Raw genomic sequence first — 27,931 nt, forward strand, 5'->3', positions numbered from 1 at the left:
AGATAGATAGATAGAGGGATAGATAGATGGATGGATGGATAGATAGATAGATAGATAGATAGATAGATAGATAGACAGAATGAAAGAAGTTGCCCAAAGCAAGGTCCAGGCTCCAAGGGCTGGCTGTTTATAGGCATTATAATTTCCTATAGCTGCATCCATTTACCTGTCCATAAAACACCATGTGATGCCTGTGCCAGGATGAAGATGCACAGGAATGAATCAAACACCTCCCTTTTGCCTAGAACACGAGTTCATGAACTTCTGTTATCATTCAGGCCTGCTCTAATTGAAACATCATGTCTTACACAACCATCTCCTTCTCTATCCCCTTCTTTCACTCTTTTAAAAACCATTTCCTGCTTTTTTCCAGCTGGACACGCTATCCCTCTTCCTGCTTTGAAGCAAATATTTTGTTGGGTTTGGCTGCTGTCACAGCCACACATCGTCTTCTGCCTGATATTTTATCCATCTGCTGCTGAGGAGAATATTTTGAGCTGAAAAGTCTCAAAAGGGTCCTGAGGTGCTGAGTTGAATCAGGAAGTACCAGTGCAAGAGAAGGAAAATCTCCTCTCCAGTAATTCAGGCTGGAACACCTTAAAAATTAAATGCTGGGAGATGCTTGTTACAACACCCTGGTGCTCCAGTGCTGTGCTGGGTCCCACTTGAGGAGCTGATACACCCTGCTCACCCCTCCACACGTGGAGATGGGATCCAACTCTGACTTCCTCTTTTGTCTCGAGCGAATGAAAAAAGAGAGTTGGGTTCCTGTGCTGTCGAGGTTGCCAGCATCTGCCTTGCCTCATTTCTTCTGCTTGAAGAACATTTGGCTCTGCTCTGGGACAGCCATGCATGGCCAGTGGAGCTGTGTGCACTGTGATGAAGCCTCTTGAAGCCTGGCTGGAGATACTCGTTGCCATCCTGGCAGGGGACACTCCATATTCATGGTGCCTTTCCTTCCAGAACACACACAAATAACTTTCTCTTTGATGCTGGTCCTGTCTTCCTGGTTTGTTTTTTTTTTCCCCTCTGGATTGCTCTGAAAAAAAAGGATGTTTTTTTGTCCAGCCAAGCTCCAAGATCTGGAAGTGCCTGCCCAGAGGAGGCACCCGTGGCCGTGGCACTGCTGCTGGGAAGGGGGTACAGGAGGGGCTGTGAGGAGCTGCTCAGGGCTGGGGGATGTTTCCTTCACCCCACAGGGTGTCTGCAGGCAGGACACCATCTCACAGCCCTGCTCTGGGCTTCCTCTGCAGGACACCAGCCCTTTGCTTGGCATCTCTCAGCTTTACCCTCTCCCCACCCTGCAGAAGTTTGTCTCACAGAAGTTGTGTCACCGCTTTCTGTGAAGTTCCTTGGAATTCTCAGAAATACCACTTTTTGCTGGTTTTGCTTACTTGCATTTAAAGGGGAGTTGCTTATTTAGCCTTTGAACTAGACAATGTCCATCTCTATCACAGCTTTGAGGAGACCTGGAAAGCCATTCCTGCCCAGTCCTAGGGACCATCCTTCAACTTCAAACACCGCTTTGCTCCCCAAATCTTGGGGTGACACACTGTCCCCAAGCTCCCAAACCTTGAGCACGCACGTGCCTTGCTCCCCTGGTCTGCAGCACTCAAAAACTACCACCTGGCCTTGTTTTTCTCAGTAACCTGAAAGGTTTGGGCTGCTCCTTGCTGTCGGGATGCCTGTTTGGGATGTGGTGCCTGGGGATCAGAGCTGGAGGCAGCTGGTGAATGGCCCTTTGTGCTCTTCATCGCTTTGCTGCATAAAGGGGGCATTATTCCATCTGTTAAATAAGAATCTTCCTGTTAATAAGATCAAGTTATTGCCTGAGTTACTGTGGGGAACATGTGGCATCTGCAGCAGGAGCTGCCTCACCCACTCCTTGCTGGATGATGGACACACCCTCTGGCACAGCCGCTCTGCTCCGGGTTCAGTGGCAAAGGGCACGGGGGGCTCGTGCTGTGCTGCCAAACAAGGGCAATAACCCGGCTGGCAGAGCAGTTCTGGGGCTGCTTCTGTGCTGGAGGTGATGCTGTCAGCCCCTGCAATCCCAGAGCAGGTAGAGCAACCGCAGCTGCTGGGGATGGTTTTCCTCCTGCGGCCCTTCAGCTCCGGGCAGGGGAAGGGAGAGGGGTGGAGGCAAACTCCAAAGGGAATGTTCAGTAAGTCAGTTCATTTCCAGGAAATCTCTCTCTTGATCTTTTTTCTTTTTTTTCTCTTTTTTTTTTCCTTTCCAATGGAAAAGCTAAGTCCTCGTGAACTTTTTGAGAACTTTTGTTCATTCCCCGTTGCCAGCTAAGCTGTGCTTTGTGCTGGTGACAGAACCCCTTTCTCCAAGCACTGGCCATGGGCCAGGACATGGAAATCTCCAGTGTGTGCTGGCAATGCCACAAGCCCTGTCCCCCTTCCCTCCAGGCTGATGCAAAGCCCCAGCTCCAACCAGCTTCCCTTTGGGGACTCTCTGTGGGTCTTTCTCCTTCTCCTCCCTGTGCAGATGGTGATGGAGCAGCTCTGCTGCTTCATCTTCCTCTGCAATGGAAAATGTCAAGTATCATGGGGAATAGTCAGTCAAACCTGTGGAAGTGGAGGGTGGAGTGTGTTGGTGGCAGTTCCTTGGAAGACACAACTGTCCAAGTGCTGTCAGAAGGAACTCCTCTTCTCCTTTCCAGCTCCAGAGATGTTCTCTCTAAGGCAGGACTTGTTTTCTGGGCCTTTTAGTACTGTTTGGGTCTTTGCATCATCCAAAGATCTCCAAAGGTGTCCGGTTCCATCGTGCTGGGTGGTGAAGAGAAGAAATTTCCTGGAGGGTCTCTGTGTAAGGGCAGAGACACAGAGGGCAGAGTAGAGGGAAGCCAGAGTATTTCACAAGTCCACTCAAACCAGCAGCCACTGCAGCAGAGGGACCAACATCACCAGCAGCATCTCCAGAGGCACAGACCACAAAATGCTGATGAAAAAACCTGAAACATTAATGGATCATATAAACTGTATTTATCTCAGGAGGCCTGTGCCTTTAGTTCCTCAGCACCACTGATATCCCCAGGGCACTAAATAAAACTTTTCCCTTGCACAGAATTCCCATTTCCTGGTGCTGAGTGTATGAACAGGTGACAAAAATGTTTGATGACTTCACTTACCCATTTCTCAGGGGTGAGGAGTAGAAAGGGAGCTGTTGTGCAACCGGGATGGAAAGAACCAGGATCTCTCTAAATGTGTGTCCTCCAACTGCCAAAATATGTTTTGAAGCTGAGTGGGGAATGTACACAAGCAGTGATTGCAACACAGCCACCACTGGGATGAAGAGAATTGAAGTCAATATTTTCTGTGAGAGTTTTAACCTTTGCAAATGATCTGGGCACAGGGATAACAGGAGGAAAATCACAGAGTCATAGGTTGGGGTTGAAAGGGACTATTGAAGGTCATCCAGCTCCTCTGCGGTGAGCAAGGCCATTTTCCACTATCCCAGGTTGCTCCAAGCCTTGTCCAATGTGGCCTTGAATGTTCCCAGGGATGGGGCAGCCACAGCTTCTCTGGACAACCTGTGCCAGGGTCTCACCACCCTCATTGTAAAAAATTGATTCCTAATATCTAATCTAACCCTGCCCCCTGTCAGTGTGAAGTCATTCCCCCTTGTCCTGTCACTACATGCCCTTGTAAAAAACCCCTCTCCAGATCTCCTGTAGACCCTTTAGCTACTGGAAGGGCCTCTGAGATATCCCTGGAATCTTGTCCAGGCTGAAGAGCCCAGGGTGGTTTCCAGGGGAAGGACTGACAGTCACTTGCCCAAGCATGGAGAGGGGGCAGGGGGGAGCACTTTCCAAGCCAGGGAGCCAGAGACAGTTCAACATGATGGACTACAACCACCTGGCCATCACCCCGAGCCCTCTGCAGCACCTCCACCCCAGGGGAAGGAGTTTGAGCTGTTCCTGATGGTCCCCAGCAATGATGACAGATGATGTAACTGCAGTTTCTACAGAGACATTTATTGGAGTGCAAATTTCAATAAGATGTATTTGAACATGTCGTAGGCAGATAGTCCCAGGCACTGGTGGGAGAGGAGCCCAGAAGGTCAGCAGCGTGTTGGGATTCCCTGATGACCCAGATCCAGAGAGACCCCATCCCCACAGACGGGTTACGACCCTTCTTTCTGCAAACCTTCAGCCCCTGGGCTGCACCCTGCTCTGCTTGACAAGAGCTCTCACCAGTCAGGCACTATTTCATCAACCACCCTTTGGAAGTGCAGCTCGGGATAGGGCTTAGACACCTGCAGAGTCCAGGTGGAATGTCTTCTCCTTTGGAGAGGAGCCCTCAGCTGCTGGTCACTGGAAAGGCAGAGCCTGTTCCCCCTCTCTGTGATACACTGATAGTGGCAGTAAATATGTGCATTTGGTTAATACTGAGTAATGCATAAATGAGCATCCTGGGCCTTCAACACTCCTCCTGCTGAAGCTGTTTCCACTCGAAAGTCCCGTCCAAAGTCAGATCAAAATTATCCTTTTCCTGCTCTCGGCAGAGTTCCAAAAACACCTGAAATGTGCAAGATAAAGCTCAGATGATTTTCCTGGCTTTCACAAGATGCTGTGATGCTCCTTTACACCTCTGCAGCCCCTGTGAGAGGTGTGGGAAGCAGCTTTATGTGGGGAGCAGGTACATGGCAGCTGAGACTCAACATGTTCTCTGGGATAACCTGCTGAGAGGAACCACCTGCCCATGGGTAGATCCATACAGTGGGTTTTACCCACCAATTAATTGACATAAACATTCCTCATCTTTGCCACCAACCCTGTACAAGCAGCAATAACCTGCTGCTTCCAAAGAAACTGGAGAGTTTGGGCATTGGTGCCTGCTAAGGGCATCCATCCCTTGGGTGTGATGTGTGCCCATCTCAGGTGAGTGGAGACTGAGACTTCACCCACACTTTTTTCCTACCATGGAAAATCCCAGCAGTAAAAACCCCAAACCATTGATCACTACTCTCCCAGCTGAGGACCCCCCACCCAGCACCCTCAGGCAGCTTTTTGGTGGAGCTGCCACTGGGCCAGCCCAGGTTTCACTACAGCCTTTGTTCCTTCTCAGGCCTTTACAGCACAAGTAGCCCTGAAATCACCTGCCTGAGTCAAAGTATTCAAGGAGAAGCTGTACTCCTCGAGGTTGCAGCTTCGCTTGGCTGTGGAGAAATGGGAAGAGAGTCAAAAATCAGCAGTCTGTGTTTTCCACCTTTTCAACAAGTCACCTTGTTTTGCTCTTACCTTCCTCTAGCTTGGAGAAAGACTGAGACAGGGGCAGTGCGTCTTCCATTGGGACCTTGTAGACAAGCAAAGAGGGGAACCTTCAAGAAAAAGAAGGAGAGGTGATTCTTGCTCTGTAATAACGTTCTGGAATCAAAACTTTATGGATGCTTGGATGTTTTGCTGCTGAGATCACAGCAGGGTTGGATGTGGGGACTTTATCAGATCAGGTCTCCATACTGGGACTCTGAGCTGTTCATCCTTCTCCAGCTGGCATCCTGTGTCTGGCCATCACACTGGGCATATTTTTAGGGATGAGGCAGCGTTGAAACCACTATTCATCCCATATTTTTTAGTTACCGCTCCTGACGGGCTGCGCTGGGGAAAATCTTCAAAATCTCGGCGTGGAGAAGATCTGTGTGCTCTGGATCCTTGACCTTGATTTCCAGCAGGTACCCTTTGCCAAACTTGTTCTTCAGGTACTGAATGGAGCCAATGCACCTGCAGGGGAGGAAGGGAGGAACAAGAAGACAAGTTGGTGTGAAACCATTGCAGCCTGCTCCTTCCCAAACGGTGCATTTGGGGAAACCACGGGGAGCACTTCGTAAAGCCCACGGTGATGGGGTGGGGTAGGTGAGGCCAGGGGAGGAACACGGGTGGTTTCCCAGCTCAGCCACGTGCTGGCTGTGCTGTCACCCACCTCAGCTGCCCAGACACCATGATGGCCACACGGTCACACACGGCCTCTGCCTCCTCCATGTAGTGCGTGGTCAGGATGGCTCCTGACTCCTTGGTTTTCAGGGCATCACGGATTGTCTTCCTGAGGATCAGAGGGGGAAAAAAAAAAGATAAAAAAGAAAGTCTAACGCTCCCTAGAAATATCAGACACTTTTCCCTATACCTTTGTCCCTCCAAATGCCTCTCCCCTAAAGCAAGTGTATAATCTTCACAAACAGCAAGTTTAGACTGATGAGCACAGGGCAGTACTTTGAATTAATGATAAAAAATACTTTTGACTCGAGTGTCATTAGGAATCCTTCCAAATCTTATGTATGACTGTCCTAAATCTGCAAAAAAGGATGAAGGTAAAATGGTTCTTCTCTCTCCTTGCCCGTGGTTGATCCAGAGAGAACCAAGAATACGGAGTTTCCAATAAAATCTCTGGCACGTGCTGGGCAGCACCAACTGTGGAGGGGGTAAAACACTCCTTACCTAAAATTTTTGGTTTCCCACCCCTTTACCCCCGGGGTGGCACAGTCCCTGAGTTCCTACTCACCAGACACAGCGCTGCCCGTTGGGGTCCATGCCCGTGGAGGGCTCATCCAGGAGCAGGACGGAGGGGTTGCCCAGCATACACACAGCCACACACAGCTAGGGCAGGGAAAGGGGTTCAGTCAAAGCTTTGACAGCCCTTGGCACTCAACAATTTGCCTGTTTTTTTTGAGAATTAAGGTTCTGATTTACAGGAAAAGTCATTTTGGAAAAGGCTTATTTTCATCACCCCACCACGGGGACAGCAAGGCGATGCTCTCCTGGGTAGCTCAGAGCACAGGTAGGTCCCTCCACACATGAAGGGGGTTTTTACTTTGTGCTGTGAGCATTGCAGTTCCCGTTACAGGTAAACCAAACCACACACCTTTCTGGTTATCCCAGCAGATAATTTTCTGGCTTTTTTTTTTAAGTAGTCTTGAAGCTGCAGAGCGTTCACTATTCTGTGGGGAGAGGGAGCAAGTGAAAAAAAAAAGAACATTTTTGTTATTTCAAATCAATAGCTCATCAAGGATACCCGAAATGACAAGGAAAAGGAACTTTCTTCCCCTCGCTCTTGACTCCTGTTTGTTTTCATTAAATATTTATTTTGTTATTAAAATGTAAGTGAATATTTGAAGCAAAGTGTACTGAATAAGCCACAAGCTCTTTTCTAAACCCATCATTAGCGTCAAGAGCATTATAAATCCATTCCACCTTGCCAGAGTCAGCCAAGCAGGCAGTACTTAAAACCCTTTCTTCTTGTGCCAAGCTGCAGCCTTAAAGATTTCAGAAATCTGCCTGAAGATAACACACACAAAAGATAACATCCCTAAAAGGACATTAGTGTTAAATTTAAAAGAAAAATATCCCCTCAGGAAAACTGGAAGTTTTCTTAACCCACCCAACCGCGGCTTTCAGCACAAAAAGCACGTTTGCAGCCGGGTTTCCCGAGTTTCTTTTGAGGTTTGCTGTGGCTCACGGTGGGTTTTGACCTTTTGGTGCCCTCCCCTTTAGGGGATAAGAGGTTGGAGATGCTCGCTGGGTACCTGGTGACTGTGGCCGCCGCGTCCCCCTTGCGCAGCCCCTTCACGGCCGCGTACACCCGCAGGTGCTCCTGCACGGTGAGGTCCGGCCAGAGCGGGTTCTCCTGGGGGCAGTAGCCCAGGAAGGCGGGCCCGTGGTCCTGGGGGGCTGCTCCTCCATCTCCCCTCTTCATCAGCACCTGCACAACCGGGGCGCGGTGGTTTTCCTCTCACATTTTTTTTCCCCTCGCGCAGCCTCACCCAGGCTCGGGGGCGTGTTGGGAGCTCTGGGCTTCGCTGGGGTTCGGGGGAGGAAACCCCAAGGAGTGATTTCACAACCCTCATTTGCACGGTTTTTAAGCACAAACATGGCCAATTAGGGTAGGTGCAACTGCTTGTCAAAATTACAAGTAGCTCACAGAATTTTTTATTAGCGCATTATTTAATTTGGTGGCACAGTGAATTAAGTTAAAACCTTGATTGTTTCAACAAAGATTATAGCTTAGCTTAGGTGCAAGTTTTGCTCTTTTGTCATGGATCCATCCCTTTTCTCCAGATGCCTCCTACCTGCCCAGCAGTCAGGGTTGTCTCTCCAGTAATCATTTTGATAGCTGTGCTTTTACCAGCTCCGTTGGGCCCCAGAAGTCCTAATACTTCTCCTGGAACAAGTACATTTAATTTCTTAAGAATACTCTCCACCCAAGAAATATATCACAGTCCCCCAAAAGAAAAAATATAAAAGACAGCATATAATATCAAAGATAATATAAAATAAACTGGTTTATTTTATACAATACATACTCTGAGAGCCCACAACATTCCAACTCTAGCTGATGCTGTGAGTCTGAGCTTTGATCCCAGAAGTCACTGCTAAAAGGGACCCTCTCTCCAGGATCTATGTTATTTTAGATAATGAATGATCAAAGGTAACTAATAGGATGGACCCCCATCACATGGTTCATTAACACATCAACCCCAGACCAAATGTGCCTTAATGACTGAGCAAATAGATTTGACCTTTATGTCCTTGCTCAGATAACTGAGAAGCTGCAGAGAATTAACTCTCTGGGTATGATTAAAACAGGTCTAGGAGAACAGTCCCAGTTCTCACCTTTTTTAACACAGAAGGAAACATTTTTGGTGGCTGCTTTTATCTTCTTCTTAAAAACAGAACCAGCTTTCCTTATTTTATATTCCTTGCACAGATTGCTGACTATAATGACTGATTTCTGCAGGAGAAGAGGAAGAAGCAAGGTCAGTTTATTATCTTGGATATCACTAATCCTTCAGTAGTATTTTTCCATTAAAAAGGCAGAAAATCTTCTAAAGATCTTAGTTTTATAATTCACCAGGAATATGAGGTGCCACAGGACACTTTATTGTCCATGTTCCCCTAAACAGCTTTCTCCTCCACCCTGATGGAACCCACACTGTACTTTTGGGAGTTTTATTTTCCCAGTGAGAACAATACAGCCAGAGCACTGACCTGCTCTAATTCATAGTTGGTGGTTTGTGTTTTACCAGGTATAAAATAGAACAAAACAAGAAGGACACACTCAGTTGTACCTCCTCCTGGCTCGGAGCTGCTATGGCATTTTTCACTGCTTCTCTTTCAGCTTTAACATCTTCATCTTCCTCTTCCAGCTCCTTGGGGTGCTGGTGGCTGCTTTCTCTTCTTGGGGAGATCCTGAAAACCCACCAGATTTGTCTTAGGGATTTTGTTCTTTACCCTTTTTCTCTGCCAATGCATTTTGGAGAGACCAAGAGTGAATGTCACTCTGACTCAGTGTTCCTTGTACTTTTAAATTATTAATTATTACTATTATCAAATTATTATTAAAATATTTATAATCTTTCTGTGTTGTACAAAGAACCAAGCTGGTACATCCCAGGGCACAGACAACATCATATGGAGGTACTTACAAGCTTGAGAGCTGTTTTATGTTATCACAGCACTGTGGCATTTAAGGGGCTATTTTAGTCATTAAAAAATCATCAGTATTTAAAAAACCCCTATTTAAAAATAAGGACACAAGGGCAGCGATGCCTTCAAGGAAAAGCAGTGTGGTGGGAGTTTAGATCTCACATGTGCCTGTGGGGAGTGTGTGTTTATACAAACCTAAATATTGGGTCCTCTCTCAGAACTGCTCTTCCATATTTTAACTCCAAATAGCGGAGGAGAAAAATGAAAGCCACAGAATGGACATAGGGCTGGAAAAAAAAAAAGAGGTTGCCACATTAACAGCCTTGCCCTTCCCTCCTACTACAGCTGGCACTGAGGTGGTGGCAGTGTTACAAAATACGTGGGGGGAAAACACAGTATGTGAAAATGAAGCCCATTACCATCTAAACTCAGGGTAATCCTGAAGGCTGTGAACTCTATTATCACTTATCAACACTGCAGAAGATACTCAGGGCAGGAAAAAGCCCCCAAATCATAGAATAACAGGGCAGCAGTAAGTGAGCTGGGTTTATTCCCTTTTCCCTTTCCCATTTCAAAGGTGTGAGGTTATTTTAGCAGGTGATCTGTCACCCAGACCCACCCAGATCCTCCTCCTGCATGACATGAGCTCAGGGTTTTTCCTGCTTCCTCATAAGTTAGGGGGGGCACTTAGGAGACCCACATTCCTATATAAAAGTAATGTTCAATGTTTTCTTACTGCAAAGACAGAGACTAGTGCATCATTGCCAGAAGTCGTGTCAAAGTACTCCCCAAAAAGCTGTAAGAATAAAAAAAGTACACAATGAAAGCCATAATTCTTTAGTATCCTTCTGGGTAATCCAATAACATTGAAAAATGCTTTTAAAAATGTACAAAAGCTTCTGATTAACCCCAAACATTCACCATACAGATGAACAAATACAGAAGTTTGGCTTTGGGCACTCCAGTCCTGCACCAGAAAATGTCCCAGCCCCCAGCACGTGTACCAGGCTCTCCTTCCAGGGGTGATGTCCTATCCCAGGAAAACATCTGATCTCCTCTCCTTTGGGTCCCAGAGGAGAAGAGGTGGAGATGAGTGGGGCAGGACAGTGGAGGAGTCTCTTCTACTTGGACTTCACCCCTAAGTCATTTATCATTTATAGGCAGTCTTGCACAGAGCTGGAGGGTTTTGTTGAATTCTCAGCTGACTTTCCACTACCACCCTCAGCTGACAGGGAGTAAAGCACCCGGTGAGTATTTTTAATTCTCACTCTGTTTCCATGCAAAGTCAGATGTGTGACTCCAGATTTCCTCCTGTGATTTTTCAAGCCAAGTTGCTTGACTTTGTGGCTGCCCCTGGATCCCTGGAAGTGTCCAAGGCCAGGTTGGATGGGGCTTGGAGCAACCTGGGCTAGTGGAAGGTGCCCCTCCCCGTGGCAGGGGGTGGAACACGATGAGCTTTAAGGTCCCTGCCAACCCAAACCATTCCATGTTTCTGTTCTGTGATTCTGTGACTGTGCATGGAAAGAATTAGGAGTGCTCACCCAATCCACAGCCACAGTTCAGCAGCCTGAGAAGGACCCCCCAGCCCTTAATGAACAGCTGGAAAAACGAGACCTGGTCTGAAAAGGTCATTTAACGACGGACTCTGTCCATTTGGGAAATCCCAGTGGATTGAGCCCCCCTAGACCTGGCTCCCAAGGACCCAGTTGTGCTCTATGCATCTCCTTGCCCAGCAGCACCACTTACCTGATGGATCACAAAACCCATCAGTGGGTACACGGGAATCAAGAGAGACAGAATGTAGAGGGAGTTCCGAGAGTCCGTTGTAAAATCCATGACTCTGCTGATTACAAAAGAGATAAAGCACACCTGAAAACAAAACAAGAGGGTGACTTAGCTGGTGGGAAGGGTTACGCTCACTGGTCTTTAAAATTGTGTGGGTCTAGCTTTGCAATTCCCTGTAGAATTTATAAAAATGGACGAAATATATGAAGACGAGAAACAGTGATGGTTCAGAAGGTCCTCAGCTGTCTCTGCCTGGGGTAGGCTGCTGGTTTGGGCCAGCTGGGGAGACTTCTTCCCAGATACAGGGCTGCTTCAGGCAGAAGAATGAAGTGTGGGATCCCATTCTGTTCATTCCCATTCCAATTCATGCCAAATAATCCATCTCCTACCAGGCTCGGGTGATCTGGGTCTAACCTGATGGCTCCTATCTCAACACCTTACATCTCTTGGATGGGAGGTGTTTAGCAGAGTGATAAATACTCTTTCTTTGCCTCCATTCTCGCACCAGGATCTAGCTCAAGATAGATCCAAGTATTTCCCCATGTCACAGCAGGATTGTGGGAACAGAACACGGCGACACAAGTTTAATACAGAATTGTCTGCTATAAACACATGCCCATATTTATGTTCCACATGAATACTTGGTGTTTTGACACCTAGTTCATCCTTAAGATCTCAAAATACCCTTCTGTAAAGCCTGCAGTGCATTATCCAACCGTGTGCTTACCACTATCAGGATAAAAGACCAAAGGTCACAGTTCCATCCTTTGCGAGAGGTGAAGGAGATCAAGTAGATTAAGAGAACGATAGAAATTCCATAACCCAACGTCCCTATGACCTGCAGAAAAGAAAGGCTTTCACTGGAGATAATGGGGTGATCTAAACCATCAGAAACCCATACACAGCCATGGGGCTCAGTGTAAATGATCATATATTAAGGTCATTTAGTAATTACCCCAATTTTACTGCTAGGTGTAAAGGATTATATCAAGGCAAGATTTACTGCCTTTTATTTCCAGCTGGAGAAACCCAAATGATAGGAGGTGAAACAAGGAGAAGGTCAGTAAGGGGACCCAGAGGTCCTCCAGCACCATCTGCCCCTGCAGTGTCTCAGCTGCCCCTACACCTGCTCCAAGTATTCCCTCAGTCCCTCCGCAGGGAAACAGCAATCACCAGAATGGGATGTACCAGTAAGAAGATGCTGATGGTCCCAGTAGTCCTGGTGCTTATGGCGAACTGGAGCCCAAACATGGAGAAGAGCAGGATCCAGCAGAGTGGGATGTCCACCAGTGCCTGGCCACACCAGTAGGCCGAGGGGAAGAGCCCCGAGATCCTCAGCTGGGCACGAGCTCCCACCTGGGAAGGCACAATGCAAAGGGGAGTCTGCTGTCAGTGCCTGGTTGGCCAGCTGCACCCATGGGAGTGGCTCCAGGAAATGAAAAGGTAATAAAAAAAATTTGAATAAAATTCGACCTCTTTTTTTTTTCTTTTCACATTTTGTGGTGGCTGCGAAGCTGCTCGGGGCAATACAGATCAAAACACTTCAAGGTGCCCATCATATGGTTCCCAATTACCTTGGAGTCAACCTAAATGATTCTGTTCTTCTACTCCAACCTAAATGATTCTGTGCTTCTATTCCAGCCTAAATGATTCTATGATTCTATTCCAACCTAAATGATTCTATGATCCTATTCCACCCTAAATGATTCTATGATTCTATTCCAGCCTAAATGATGCTCTGCTTCCGTATTCAAACATCCTCGTGGCAATGCAGTTGTAGCCCCCACCCCAAATGTGCTCCTTTTCAAGGAATTTACCTTGTAGTCCTGCGTGTAGCCCATTGCAAAGTGAGGAGGAAAACCGGGGAATAACAGCAGCATATAAACGAGGTAAAAGGAAATAAAATAGTCCCAGTATTGTGGATTGTAGATCTGAAAACAGAAGAACAAAGCATTTGGAGAAAATGATCTGCAATGTAATGCAACCATTCACTTTCCTGCATTTCTCATGGATTACAGGGCACTGTGAACAAAAAGTGGGATTTGAAACCAAATAGTGGCAGGAGGAGGAAGGTTTTCCCAAACCACAGCCCTGCAAAGTGCTTGCCCCTGGTGAGGAGAGATGGGTGGTACAGGTCCTACTCCTCCATCCCAGACTTGGGATGAGCCACAGCTTGAAAAATGTGATGCAGAGAATAAGGAACCTCCTGGAGAAGCCCTCCCAGCCACCCTCTCTGATCAGCAGCACTCGAGACCCAGAAGGGAAAAATGAGCTTCAGTTTTCCTGCTGTCAAATGTGGTGGTTCCACAGCCACCAGTGGGGACAGTGGGTTTACAGGCATGGACAGCCCTGCACAGCTCCCCATTAAAACCTGAGGGTTTACTGAGGCCTTAAACTGTTCTCTGACCCCTCCTGGCATCACTCACAGAGAAAAAGGGATGGCTCCAGACCCGGATGTGTCCGGTGGAGTTGAGGGTCCTCAGCAGGGCGTTGCTGATGATGTTCACGAGCACAGGGAAGCAGTTCACGGCCTCCAAGTGGCACAACACGGTGAACCTGTAGCTCTTCAAAGGGCAAGGGAACAAGATGAAAACTCTTGGCTTTTCTCATCTGCAGGGAAGCAGTGGAAAAGGAGCACACACGGGGAGAATCCAGGCCCGGAATAATTTTGTTTATGCCTTGTTCGCTAAAAACCAAATTATGAGGTGTTGGAAGTCTGTGCTAAAAAAATGCAAATTTTGAGGTGGAGAGTGAGGGAGATAAGGTCTCCTCTAGCATGTAGTTTACTACTTAAAACATTTTCTAATCTTTGTATCTGTGGGCCTTAGTCAACAGGGCCATCCCACAGGGAGAGCTGATGGAGGCATCTTGCTTAATTATTCAGTTGTTGGGAAGAAACTGGAGGGAGAGAAGACAAATCCTCACCTGACCTTCACGAGACACTTCTATAGCCCCATTGTGTTTTAGTTCCTCTGTGATATTTTCCTCGCTGGTTATTTCCACTGTAAGATCTTGGCTCTGGAGCACGTGGATGAAGCTGTCAATGCCTGTGCCTGGTGTGAAGGCCAAAAGCAGAGGAGTCATAATACTGAAAAACAAAAGAGCCTTTGATGGTTTGACTTTTGATTTTATTTTCAAATCCGTGACCGCCAAACGAAACCAATGGAAGTTCTAATAACTGTGGACATCAGCCAGCACATGTGTAGTGGATCATTGCACATTAACTTTTGTGAAGTTAATGGATTTCTGTCTCACTGACTGAATTTTTGCATTGTCATTTTTTTCCCCTGCCTCTTCTGAGGTGCTGCAAAATTCATTCTCCTTTGTGACTGTTTGATGAAGGTAACAGTGTCCCACTCTGGCCAAATAACATAAAATAGCATCCACTCATGGGAATGTTGGAGGTAAAACTGCAAGTAGCCCATTAATTTGACTCAGCATCAATGAACCCTTTCTGGAATGTGGTGCCTGGTTTGAGAGTCCCACACTCTGAAAATGCAGAAATTGCCTGGGTGTCTATTTCTTGGACACAGATCTGGATTTAAGGCAGGGAAAGAACTGTGTCCCATCTAACCTCATCTGCTCTGATGACCCTTTTCACATCTCGCATCAGGAGCTCACCAGTTGCTGAAGCCAAAGTGGGTTTCCTTCACAACCCTTCAAAGACAATCCCCATGCTCTTCTTCCATGAAATCCTTTAACCCTCCTTAGATCCCCGACTTTCAGCTGCTCTGTCAGGTATTTTTCTCTGGAATAAGAAGCCCCAGAACAGGGAAAGGATGAGGAAAGGCTCACCCGTGTTGTTGTGGACCAGGAGGGTGGTCGTCTCCAGGTAGGATTTCTTCCCCAGGGGCAGGAAGTACCGCGCAGACGAGAGCTCCCAGACACTCACACTCTGCCAGGCAGCAACCAGGGACAGTTGCAAAACCAGAGGAAGCAGAAAAACCACATAGAGCAGCAAACTACATTAAGAAAGAGATGAATAAACACTCTGAAACCAGGCGTTTGGCAGAAATGAGTTTGCATATTGGAATTGGTGGGTGATGTTCAGGTTGCCCAAAACTCCTTCTGATAAAAATCATAGAATCACAGAATATCCTGAGTTGGAAGGGACCTATAATAACTGTGGAATCCAACTCCTGGTCCTGCCCAGGACACCCCAACAATCCCACTCTGTCCCTGGGAGTATCATCCAAACCCTCCTGGAGCTCTGGCAGCCTTGGGGCTGTGCCCACTGCCCTGGGGAGCCTGGTCAGTGCCAACCACCCTCTGGGGGAAGAACCTTTTCCTGAGATCCAACCTAACCCTCCCCTGGAACAGCTCCAGCTGTTCCCTTGGGTCCTGTCACTGGTCACCAGAGAGGAGAATTTTATTTCCAGAACTCTCAAACCTTGACCATTCACAAAGACAGGCAAAATTTAGCAGGGAGAGGACCTCAGATCTGGAGTGTCCAAATTTTTAGGGCCATGAAATACCTTTCAGACTTCCTTTAGATACAAGTTTTTAATAAATGAGCATCTTCCTTTTGTTTCTTGTTCTCCAGCAGGGAATGACAGTTTGAGCACCAATGGGGCCAAATGAGTTTAGGCACTGGCAATACTATAGAGGTTTAAAAAAATTGCAAAGGAAGTCTGAAGGTACTCTCTGTACACATTAGCTTATTTTAAAACCCTCTCCTCCATCTGAAATACAAGTATTTCTAAATGATTTTTTTCTTCAGAAAGAAAATGGATTTCTCACATAAATTATTCACACAGAAATGAAATGCACAAAAGGGAGATTTTGTGTTGCTGGCGCTGGAAAGGAAGAAGCTTTCCTCTCCTCTGAGTGCAGATTACCCAGATCATTCATACCCGAGACCTGATACCAATTAATCCAAACTCCATCAGAACAGGGGTGTGGAAATTGCCCCCCCAAGTGTGTCCAGCTCCAGGTCCCCAAGGCAGACTCACTTTGGTACTTACATTGACCGCAGGTTTTTCACCGAACTCTTGAGCTTTAAGAAGTGCACCCATGCCATGGCAGAGACCTGCTGCCTCCAGAGAGCCAGGCCATCCACTGTCACCTTCCCAGCGTCCGAGAGCAGGAGGGAGCCCGGCTTGGCCTCGTCGGAGCCTCGCGGTCCTGCCTCCGCCCACTCGTCCCCGAGGACGTGCTCATCTGCAGAGAGTCCCCACCAGCACATTTATGGCTGAGAACACCTTCTGTGTTGTCATTTGTGAAAACTGAAGAGCCACCCTTGGAGGCCTGTCCAGGGGTTGTCTCAGAGGAGCTGATCTCTTTGGCTGTGGGTTGTGTATTCACAGCCACGATTGTACCTTCTTGGTCCGCCGTGTCTTCTTCCTCCAGTTTCAGGAAGACGTCCTCCAGGGTCGTCATGCTGACTCCATAATTGATAATTCCCTGCTCAGAGCAGCTGTCAAGGCCACTGAACAGATCTGCAGGACAGAGATAAAACAAGTGCATGAGCACATGTCTCCAGACCACTTTGGTTCAGCTGAGTCAACCTGGAGCATCTCCCATGATGGAGAAAACAACAGAGCGACAGCAGAGGTCTGGAGGAACATCAAACTGCCAAATCCACAGCCCACTGGAGATGCTTTTCTGCTTAACACCAGCATTTCAGGCTGTGCATCCTCTGAGGAGCTGGGCTGTGGGATGGTCAGAATGTGGTGGACAGGGTGGGTGAGGGTCTGCCTGGTGCCACTGCAGGCACAGAGTGGGGGGTTCTCCCTAATCACTGTCTTTTCATTTAACAGAAAGAAAACTGAACTCTCAGTGACACAGTTTAGCCTGCTGGGTTTGTCATTACAAGCAGCAGAAAAACATTTGTTGCACAGTTTGATCTTAAACACGTGGATGATAAAATAGTGCAGAAAACCCAAAATGCAACAGTTTTGAAGTCCTGATGTGACCCCTGTAGAAAAATCTCCCTTTTCATTTCGCTTTCCCCGCAGTTGTGATTATTTTTTTCTCCATGGAGAATTCTCAGTTATTTTAACACACATTACCTGGGAATTTATTCACGTTTTCCAATGGCAGTTTATATCTCAGCTCATACTGACTGTGTCCTGAGAACGTGGCATTGGGGAGGTACCGCTTAACCTGGGATGTCACGTTCTCCAAGTCACAGGACTCACTGACATGGATCCTGTTGGATTGGAAAAACACACATGCTTTGTTTTGGAATGAAAACCACCAAAACAAACAACAGCCATCATATTATTTGCTAGGATGCATAAAAAACCCCTCCAGAATACTTCATTCATTCCCTACTCTGGGGTAAAGTGCTGTTTCAGTTAATTTAACTGACTATTAATTCTGTGAATTTGCTGGTTTTGATGACACCTGTTCTACTATTTACATTAATTCTGGTGTCCCCGAGATGTCAGGTCATGGAGCTGAAGTAAGTACCTTAAATGATAACAAATCCCCCATTTTTTCTTCAGGAACAGCGAGGAACCGACACACTTCAGCCGCCCGTGCGAGATAAAAGCCTTGCGGTCTGAAGGAAGGAAAAACCAAAGGGATTTATAGCGCAGAGCAGTCGCTCCAGACTTTTTTGGCCACTGGCTTTCTGCTCCAGGGCTGTTCTGCAGAGGTGCCCCAGGCTGAGCCCGTGCCCACCTGCCAGGATATCGGCCTCGTCCATGAACTGGGTGCTGAACAGGATCACCCGTCCCGCCCGGTGCTCCCTCAGGAGGCTCCACACCTGGTGCCTGGAGAGAGGATCCAACCCAGCTGTCGGCTCATCCAGGAACAAGACCTGCAGAGGGGATGAAATCAGGCATTCCCCATCCCTGGAGCAGTTGCACGTCCCTTGGGTTTGGTGTTCTGGAAGCCTCAGGTCCCAAAGGCAAGAGACCCAGGTCACCTCTTATGCAAGGGCAGCTGTTCTGGGAGCTGTGGGAGGTCAGGGAACTCTCTGCCTGCTTCAAAACTGCACTAGCAAGGCGGGTTGTGAATTTAAAAAAATTAAATCATTAAATTTATTGATTTTAGTAACTTGTAGCCAAATACATGGACAAAGTTTTAGTTATGTTGGACCTGAATATTCCCTGTATTACAGAGCCGTGCCTGCTGCTTTACCTGGGGATTTCCAAGCATGGCTATTCCAATGGATAACTTCCTTTTCTGCCCACCACTCAGTTTCTCAGCTTGAGTGTCTTGAATGTTTCTGATATCCAGCAGTTCCAAAATTTTTTGCACCTAGAACAGCACAAGGATGCCCATTCTCAGCAGCAGTTGTGTTTCCATCATTTGTTAGGGTAGACTTAGATTTAAATTAGATATCAGGGAGAAATTCTTCCCTGGGAGGGTGGGGAGGCCCTGGCACAGGTTGCCCAGAGAAGCTGTGGCTGCCCCTGGATCCCTGGAAGTGTCCAAGGCCAGGATGGATGAGGTTTTGAGCTTCAGTTTTCAGAAGACATGGCATCCAAGGGGATCCTTTGAGCTTCCCGTGCAAAAGGAACCTTTATGGAATTACAGGGTTTCCAACAGCCCCGTGCTGCTGCCCAGTGATGCTTTTCAGGGGAGCACCCACTCACCTCTCTCTCCACCTCCTTGGACTTGATGCCCTTGATTTCTGCAAAAGTTCTCAAGTTTTCCTTCACTGTCAAGACTTCAAACTGTGTGTTGAACTGGGGGCAGATGCCAATCATCTCTCTGATCTCCTCCCTGTCTCCTATTTTGGAGAGTTTGTAGTTGTATATGGTGGCAGAGCCTGTTTACAGGAATAAATGTGAAAAAGTGGAATAAGCTGGTGTTTGCAGCTTTTGAATCAGGGCCACCCCATCCCCCCATTTCCATCTTACCTTCTGAGGGGAAGGTGAGCCCGCTGAGCACGTTTAACAGGGTTGTTTTTCCAGCCCCACTGTGGCCAAGTAAGGCAGTGATCTGCCCCTCATAAATATTTAAAGACAAACCTAGAATGGAAACAACATCAAGCTGGGGAAGAAATGAGGTTTGACTTGCCTCCACTTATTGTCAAAGCCAAGAGAAGTCAAGAAGCACAAGAAGTGAGAGACAATAATTAGCTAAAAGTGCATTAAGCAGTGTAGGGAAAAGCTCTGCAAACCTTGAACTAAAGGCTTAAAGAGTTGCTGTGAATTTAGCAGAAAAGACAGAAACACAACAATAAAAAAAAATCTTTCTTCCCTTTAGTATTATTAAAAATGGAAGATTTGGTAAAAACTGAACAAAATAGTAATAAATCATATCAATTAATATTTGACATAAATTTTCAAGTAATGCAAGTGTTTTATTTCATTGACTGACTGAAATGTTTGTGCACAACTCTTTTTTTCCTCATCTTTAACAGGAATCAATAGCACAGCTCTCATACCTCTTAAAGCTTCTGTCTTCTTGTCCTTCTTCTTATATACTTTTTTAATATTATGGAGTCTAAAGAAAAGTAAGGAGGTTATTAGTTTGGGATTTCTGTAAATGCATTTCCCTGGTGCCCCTTTACATTTCTGTAGGCCTTCAGTTATAATTACAGAAATGGCACAAAAAATAATAAGATGTACTGGGAAACAACCCCGAGATTCACAGGTTTGGCATCCCCTGTACTCAAGTGTGAATGTCACCATCTGGCACCAGTAATGGGGCACCAACCCTTGCAAAGACAAGGCCAAACCCATTGTAACAGATTTCCAATGGCTTGCTCTCTACATTCTCCTTTTTGTCCCTAAAGAACATTAAAAGTCCATAGCAAAAAAAAAAACAAAACCAAAAACCAAACCAAAAAAAAAACCCCAAACCAAACCAAACCAAACCAAACCCAAACAAACAAAAAAAAACCAAACAAAAAAACCCCACCCTGTTATTTTTTTTATGAATATATCTAAATTTCACCATTAGTGACCAGTCTGAATTACCTGATTATCTCATCTGCATTTTATCTCTAATTCTTTGCCTGTGAAACAAAGTGTTTTTACAAGAGCCTCACAAACTCGAGAGCTGCCTGGATAAGTCAAACCCAAGCTGATGGAAGGCTCTGGGGTCTGTGGAGCATTAAACCCAAGTACCCAATTCAATAAGCATGGATAGCAGTTACTCCTTTCCTCACCTGATGGCCTCCTTCCCCCGGAATTCGGGGGGCACTGGCTCCACGTCATCACCAAGGAGCTCCTCGGGGTTGGCTGTGGGTCTGGGAATCTCCCTGGTGGAGCCTCTCCTGCTCCTCATCCAGTAGGAGGATTTCAGGCAGAAGAGAGGGGGGTCTGGAATGCCATATTTGCCTGCCAGGGAAGCAAAGAGGATGACCTGTCATTAACCAGAGCCACAACCAAGGCACCATCCAAGACTAAACATTTAACTAAACTAAACTAATAAATGCTTGGCTGCCTCAAAACTGGTACTTTGACCAGTTAAAAAAAACCAGGTTTGGAGCAGGGGTAGAAGAGACAAGAAGTTTGGCTTCAGGGGTTTATTTAAAGAATTCAATACTTTGTGTAATGAATTAAAATATTGCCCAACACATTATTACACTGTAATCTCATAAACAGTTCAATGGCAGCATAATTAGAAATAAAAACCACTAAATGCTGTGTTGTCTTTGATTCTGTGAGTTTTGCGTGAGTTGCAGGGGCAGAACAGTCAAAAACCAAACCCTGTTTGAATTGACTCAGAGCATTTCCTTGATATATCCCATGCAATCCATACCAATATAAAATATAAAAGAAGATAGTAGGATCACAAACATAAATCAGAGTTACCTGGCAGAACTTTGTCGAAGTACAGAGCCAACAGCATGTACAAGATTGAGTCAAAGGCCAGCATAATGTAAGTTGAAAATAAAAAGTATGCTTCCTCCATAAGGTTGGAAAAAGAGAAACCCATTCCATATTTTTCCAAGTAGAAAATCTGAGGAAAAAATAAAAAGGACAAAGAAGAATAACTTTCAGGCTGGAAAATTATGCACATGCCATCAAACAATGGGTCCAATTGTCTTTGTTAACCTGGAAATCATCTGCAGTATAGACCAATTGTTCTTACTTTCTAGAGGGGAATAAATTTAAGGGGGTAAATTTGCTCTGTGCAGAGATCTTAATGCTTTAATCCAGATTTTTCCAGAATAATCTAGAAACAGAAATAAATTGCAGAGTTTTAGAGGAAATCATTCAAGAAACATGATTTTGGCACCCTCGATGTGACAGAGGCACGATGAAAATGGTATAATTTTACATAGTGATTGATTTAACCATATGGTAAATTAGCAGCAAATTCAGTCTCTTTTTCTGCTGGTGCATAAATCTTCTCTCCCAGGCAGACTTTTTTTTTAGATATATACACCAGGAATTCAAATATTAGATTGCTGGAGCTAGAAAACATCACAGATATGACTGATGGAAATCTGGGGAGTTGCACAAAGTGGGGATGGAGGAAGGGTGGCAGCAGCAGGGATCTCCAGTTGTATTTGCACAGTCTCTGCTGCCAGGAAGAGTTGCAGCAGAGAGAGGGGAATGATGGGGCAGCCAAGAGATGATGTCCCTGATGTCCCTGATGCCCCAGAGTCGAATCCTGCCCGCCTGGGCCCATCCCCGAGGATAATGGGGCTGTTGTGTGCAGGGATGGGCTCCTCGGGGTCATGTGGAAGTGACAGAAGTGCACAACAGCATATTTTTTGTGACCAGGGCCGTGTTGCCTTTGCATTCATCTGCTTTTCAAAGAGTGGGATGGGAGGGGGGGGGCATTGGAGCCCCTCTTTGCTGCCCAACAGCAGCTCAGGTCGCGGGGAGGTTTCAAAACAGGATGTGGATATAAGTGAATACCTGGAGATTTTACAGCTGGGCTTTTGAAATGAGGATGTGCCCTCCCCTGCCTTTCTCTGCCAGCAGGGGAAGGTTCAGCTGCAGAGGTGGGGACCTTACCTTGGCAATGCCCGCGTTAAACGCGAAAGGACAGCAGAGACCGAGAAACCACTTCAGAGGTTCAGGAACGTTTTCTACCAGCACCGCCAGGCTCAGGCATCCAAACATAAAGGTGATGAGGAACCCCACGGAGCTGACAAGTTTGGAGGTCCTTAAGAGGGAGCAGAGGAGGAAAACCAGGTGGATCTGTAAGAACAGAGGTTTCCTTCAATCGCTGAAGGAAATAAATATCTCTAACAGCAGCGTTTGCCAGGCAGGCAGGTCTCTGGTGAGTTAGTATAACACAATAAAGTCTTTCTTAGTGGGTTGATCTGAGTTTCAAATCAGGCTTTTTGTAGCCTGTCAGACCTTCAGGCTGCAAATCAAATCACTGCTGCTGAGTCACAGGAGCCACTCAGCTGCTTCAGTCAGCAAGGCCGTGCAAAGCACTGTGTAAAAAGCTCTGGAGTAATACTTCAGCACATCAACAAGGTGATAAATAATGTGGTGAGAAAATTTGGCTTTAAAGCCTGACTTACACATGCCAGGCCATAGAGGAAAAACAGCAGCAAGACCGCGGGGAAGCTGCTGATGTAGAAAGGATCCTTCAGCACGAGAGCTGTCAGCAGGCAGGAGAAGATCAACACATAGAGGGAATACAGCAAACTCCAGGAGAGCCTGGGGATGGAAAGGGGCCATTACACTTCTGGTTAATTAAGAAGTGTTGTTATAACTTCATCTGCCACATCAGAACCGTTTTAAATTTAAATATTGGTTATTTCCCACGGTCAACTCCTTTACATCCCAAGGCAGAACGCAGAGCATGATCCACCTTTGGAGGAAATACCCATGGGAGAAGGGTGAGCACTGCCATGCTCAACCCTCTGGTTTGTCCTTAGAGTGCTGGAAAAAACTTATGAACTCATTTAACTTATTACCTGACTGCACAAGTGCCCTGGAACATACCAGTTTTTGGCAAACGTAGTGTAGTTGAAAAAGAACTCACCAAAACGCAATATCCTGCAGCCCCATCGTCCTCATCAATACCTTGAGCTTCTTCTTTTCTCTTGTGACGTTCATTGACAAGAAATACATGAAGGGAAAGAAACACATCACGATGGTGATCATGAAATAACCGTAGTCGAGTGTGATTGACACGATGATGCTCCGGGACTTCATCTGGACTCCAGCAATTGAATTCATTTCTTCCCAAACAGAATGATTTGCTACCACCTAAAGGAATTCAGGGTCAACCTGTCAGTATTTCATTTATTTTCTACAGTGAGATGTATTTGTATAAGGAATCTTTTGATTCATCCTCCCTAGATCAACTTTTTAAGGCAGATTTATTTGCTGACAAACCCACCCCTTGCTATTCCCATGGCAGAGTTTGCCTTCCCTGTGTCAAGTTTAAAACAAAAGGATGCCTACATCAGTTCCCAGGTTGGATTTACCTCTATGATGGCAGCATCAATGCTGGACTGCAGGGACAGGAAGCCTCTGTACCAGTACTTTGGGCTGTCACAGTACCTCGATGAGAAATTATAACAGCTGTCTGCAAGGTTAAGGGCATCACAGGTAAGAGCAGAGAAAGGGAGTTGATTTTCACTACAAAAGGGGATGGAAAGAATACATTTGCACTATGGAAACTCTTCAAATGGGCGGTGACACACAGACAAAAAACCAACCAAACAAAACTCCACAGTTTATTAAATCACTGAACATATATGGATTATTATGACAAAATGATGCCTGTCCATGCCAGGCAATGACCAGCCCAAGAATTTTCCTTTTGTATTACCTATGTGTCCAAAGATTTCATTGGGAAGAATCACATTTCCAGTAGGAAACCTGAGGTGATAGGAGAAGTTGTCCTTAAATACAACCCCTATAATTTCATTATTTGAAATCCAGGCTTTTTCCAGGGCATTCTCATTGTCCAGTGCCTCCAGTTTTATACCTGTGGTGTGTAAGCAAAATGTTACAATGAGTTTCTGTAAGTCTGGAAATGTCTCCAGGGGCATTGGGGGTATATTCGCCTTTTTCAGCATTTCAACTCCTCTTTTTCCAGTTCTCAATGAGATATTTACCTCAAAATACTTTATGCTTTACCAGTTAAGAGGTGCAACTCAACAGAATGAACCAAAGTGTCTTAAAAGAATTAGGGAACATCAGGTAAGGCAGAGATTTATAGTTCAGAAGAACACACTGGCCTCATCAGTAATTTAAATACTAGAGAAGAAATATTTGTGAAAATAGGGGATTTGGGGTGAATTTTCTCTCCTGACCAAAGATTCTGGGGAGCCACTAAAACACAATGTAGGTGTAAAGAGGCTAAATAACGACAAAACTCAACATTTAAAAAGCAAAACCTACCCCTCATGACAGAGCTGGAGGCCACTTTATCCATGATCTGCCTGGTGGTGGCAGTGGTGGGTGTGAAAGCCACGGTGACCCCGGTGGTGTTATAGGCAGGATCATCCAAGTGCCCGAGGTGGCTGAAAGGCACCTCGGGGGACTGGATGCGTCCCATGAAATGGGCCACGATGAACAGCAAGGGCAGGAAGAGCAGGGACAGCATCCACTCCTGAGCACAGGGGAGAGCAGGGGGGGAGAACTTAATAACACATAAAATATAGCAGGGTAAGAGCAGATTCTTTGTGGGATTAAAATATAAACTTGGTCACTCTGGTTTCTGAGATGTTGAGACTCTCTGCATTGTGCCCATCACCTCAGGAAATTACTCTGCTCAAAGAGCCCATCTGAGCTCTCATATCACAAACCAGGCATAAAAATCATCAGTTAAAACATTAAAGTCTCAAAATGTTCACTACCAGTCACGCCTTACAAAAGTACTTTAACTTCTAATTTTACCTAAAGAAATTGGTGTCCAGGGGCAGGCAGGGATTGGCCACTCTCAGTGCTTAGCTGCTCTTTTTTTATTGTTATTTTTAATTTTTTCTTACCTGAAAGCTCTGCATCTTCATCCTCCACTTGAGAAGGACGTTTTTCCACAAGAGAATTTTCGTTTGCTGGAATACACTCATATTTCTCTGCAGTGTCTTCATCTCTGAACCTACTGACAATTTTGTTTTTTGAAAAAATTACTTGCTAAAGCAGCAGAGACCGCTTTCATTTGCACAGTCCTTGCAGATGTGCCCAGTGACACTTCCTTTCCCTTTTTACAGCAAAAATGAGAGCTGAAGCATCTCAGATGTTGTGTGCTGAGCACAAGCCACCCCCACAGCACAGGGTGCAAGAGACCTCATCACCCTCCACACACTCCAGCCCTCCCAGCTCAGCTGCAAACACTGATTTATAACCAGAATTCCAGGTTTCCATACTGTGGCACGGTGAGGTTGGGAGGAGTTATTTAAGAAATAAAAAAAAAGGGAATATCATACTACATGACCTAATTGGCTTGGGTGGGCTTCATATCCAAGGAATGACAACACCACAGTGAATTAAAGTCATTGCGTGTCATTTTAATGTGCTGCAGGCTCAACACCAAGAGGGGTTGAGCAACTCCTGGCTGTGGTGTGAGCTGAGCTCATTTGGAAAAGGCAACTCGGAGCCTTGAGACAACAAATTCTTGGAAGTGCGTTGGGAGAGATGTTAGTGCTGGGATATTAATGAAAAATGGGAGAAAAACAGGTAGCTGTGAGCATGCACTGGTGTGTCGCTCCAAAAGATATGGGAGCATCCTTAAAAAGACCTGATTAAAAAAAAAAAAAACCAAGGAATTTTTGCCTGGATTAATGCTGGTGATGGAAACTGCAATAAGAAGGCACAAAGTTGGCTGTCAGACTGAGATATGTGCATATCAACCGTGAGTAAAATATTTATTAGTGCCTTTAATGAGCGAAAGGATTAAGTACCCCTGTGCAAAACAGCTCCACTCACACAGCCAAACTGCTCTGCTGTCACATCTGTAGCTAAAATCTGCTTTCAAACAAGATCCTTGTCTTCTATAAGTGATTCTCAGGTAGAAATACCAGAGCAGTTTAGAGATCAAATCCTCTCAAGCCTTCCTGTCACACTGAAGGAAGATTTGTGTTTTCCTGTTCCCTTGGGGGATGATGCCTCACAGTGCTGACAGGCAAGATGGAGTTTATCATCTTCTTCCAAATATTTACATTCAGCCCCTGGGAGAGGCACATCCCCGAGTAATGACACGGCAGGCACGCAAATGCTGGAAGAGCAGCTGAAACAAATGGCCTTCCCAGGGCACACGCTGCAAACACTTGCACTGGCACAGCAGGACAGGGCGTGGACACGGCTCAGGGGCAGGAACCTGCTCCTTTGCCAGCACCTCTAAACAGTTTTCCGGGTTTTTTTGCAGATGATCTCACTAAATCCAAGCATATAAAAATTTGAATTTAGCCTGCGTAGTAACATCTAGACTTCCTTGGGGAAACCAAAGTAAAACTTGCAAATCTGTGGTCAGTCTGTCACCCAGCAGAAGGGAGGTGAGGGATGTCGGGTGTCACCCGTGTGCATTTCCACCCTGGCAAGGGGTTTGTGTCACAGCTAAAGCAGGTTTCCAGTTTGTCCTTCGTTCTAATAGTCACATGGAGTAACCTCGACAAGCTGACACACCCAGGAGATCCTGGGTGGGATGGAGACCTGGCACACCAGGTTCCCATCACAGATATCCCACGTGTCCCCCCTCCTGGGCACCCCTCAGTGCTGACTGACCCCACTGCTGCAGAGTTTGGTGAAATGAGGTAGGACTGATTTCTCTGCTCCTGCAGTATTTCAGGGGGAATTTTCAAGAGTTTAAGATGGACAGGGCTTTTAAAATTCAGCCTCTGGCTTACACTGCATGTAGGGGAAGAAATCTGCTGCTTGTATGTGCTGGATTAAAGTACTGAGCTAAGCTGAACCTACAGCATCCTCTTAATGCCCAGAAACACTGGAATAAAACCTCTCCCGTGCACTGAGCTCTGTTTGTGTGTTATGTCATCTCAAAGTAAGGCTAAAAAGGCTCTATTGCCTTTAAACAGCCCCTAAACTTAACCACAAGCTTAACTCAGCCTGTTAGAAGGATGCCCAGTGCCCCACCTACACATCTGTGTCCTCTCCCAGTATTATTAACGAGGTTATAATTTACTGGATGTTTTAGTACCGTTAAAATAACATTTTTTTATTTGCTTTAGGAAGAATGCTTAAGCCTTACCTTAAGGGGAAGATTTGGAAGGGATCCAGAGCTTGTCCTTCACCATGTGCCTGTGGAAGTGGAGATGCTGAGGCTCCCTGGGATGGACTGGCTGCCTGTCCTGACGCCTCTCAGTGCTCCTTTGTCCACACAATCCTTTCCTCACTCAGGCACTTCTGCAAAAGGCATTCCTCACACCATCGCTTCTCTTTTCCCTGGCTTCCTTCCCCCTTCCTCCTTGGCAGAGTTTCAGCTTTATTTGTGTTATAAAAAGCAAACAGAGCACTTTGCTGTTGGGTCCCTGGAGCGGATTCTCTGAAAAGTTGCTCGGGAAATTCTTGAGTCTTGGCCAAGGGAAGACAAACAAGCCCAACAACAAACCACACAAAAATCCTTCCTCTGGCAGACTCCATTGTGTTTCTCAGCGCAGCAAGAGAGGCTGAATTCAACGAGATCATGGCACAGGCAGGGGGGCAAACGGTGGCTCTCCCTCCTCTCCAAATGGCAAAGGTTGTGTTGGAAAACTGCTCCTGTGCCTCCAGCCCCGGCGCAGGAGGAGCAGTGAAGCGCTGCCTCCTGGATAGCAACAGATCTTCTGATTAAAAAACATGTTGTAAGCGCTGAAACAAACTTCTCTGGGCTAACTCTGAGCTTCTAAAGGGGGTGGGTTTGATTCCATCCCCAGGCTGTGCCACCGCAGCATCCCC

At 46.2% G+C, this 27,931-nt stretch overlaps 1 protein-coding gene across 2 annotated transcripts; it reads right to left on the minus strand.

Annotated features, from left to right (window-relative positions):
* Nucleotides 1-3,972: 3,972 nt before the first annotated feature.
* On the minus strand, nucleotides 3,973-27,894 carry LOC113971613 (ATP-binding cassette sub-family A member 10-like). Of its 2 annotated transcripts, none has more exons than XM_027691713.1 (39): nucleotides 27,246-27,894; nucleotides 25,033-25,142; nucleotides 24,443-24,653; nucleotides 23,868-24,026; nucleotides 23,521-23,621; nucleotides 23,073-23,299; nucleotides 22,606-22,744; nucleotides 22,088-22,273; nucleotides 20,933-21,080; nucleotides 20,284-20,455; nucleotides 19,558-19,616; nucleotides 19,028-19,138; nucleotides 18,761-18,936; nucleotides 18,303-18,422; nucleotides 17,841-17,979; nucleotides 17,628-17,718; nucleotides 17,225-17,364; nucleotides 16,532-16,651; nucleotides 16,178-16,373; nucleotides 15,009-15,175; nucleotides 14,139-14,266; nucleotides 13,640-13,777; nucleotides 13,031-13,144; nucleotides 12,402-12,569; nucleotides 11,941-12,051; nucleotides 11,175-11,297; nucleotides 10,165-10,224; nucleotides 9,624-9,715; nucleotides 9,071-9,191; nucleotides 8,616-8,733; nucleotides 8,072-8,163; nucleotides 7,529-7,704; nucleotides 6,868-6,943; nucleotides 6,508-6,602; nucleotides 5,932-6,051; nucleotides 5,592-5,732; nucleotides 5,253-5,332; nucleotides 5,115-5,170; nucleotides 3,973-4,530 (listed from the first exon to the last, which is right to left on the minus strand). In XM_027691713.1, exons 2-39 carry the CDS (start codon nucleotides 25,132-25,134, stop codon nucleotides 4,432-4,434), a joined length of 4,872 nt encoding a protein of 1,623 aa, XP_027547514.1. In that variant the 5' UTR covers nucleotides 25,135-25,142; nucleotides 27,246-27,894; the 3' UTR covers nucleotides 3,973-4,431. The 2 variants fall into 2 exon arrangements, with proteins under 2 accessions (XP_027547514.1, XP_027547513.1); XM_027691712.1 differs by having other exon boundaries at nucleotides 25,033-25,155.
* Between the last annotated feature and the right edge of the window lie 37 nt (nucleotides 27,895-27,931).

This window comes from Neopelma chrysocephalum, unplaced genomic scaffold (genome assembly GCF_003984885.1).
Source record: "Neopelma chrysocephalum unplaced genomic scaffold, ASM398488v2 Primary Assembly neopelma1_84, whole genome shotgun sequence".
Lineage (NCBI taxonomy): Eukaryota > Metazoa > Chordata > Aves > Passeriformes > Pipridae > Neopelma > Neopelma chrysocephalum.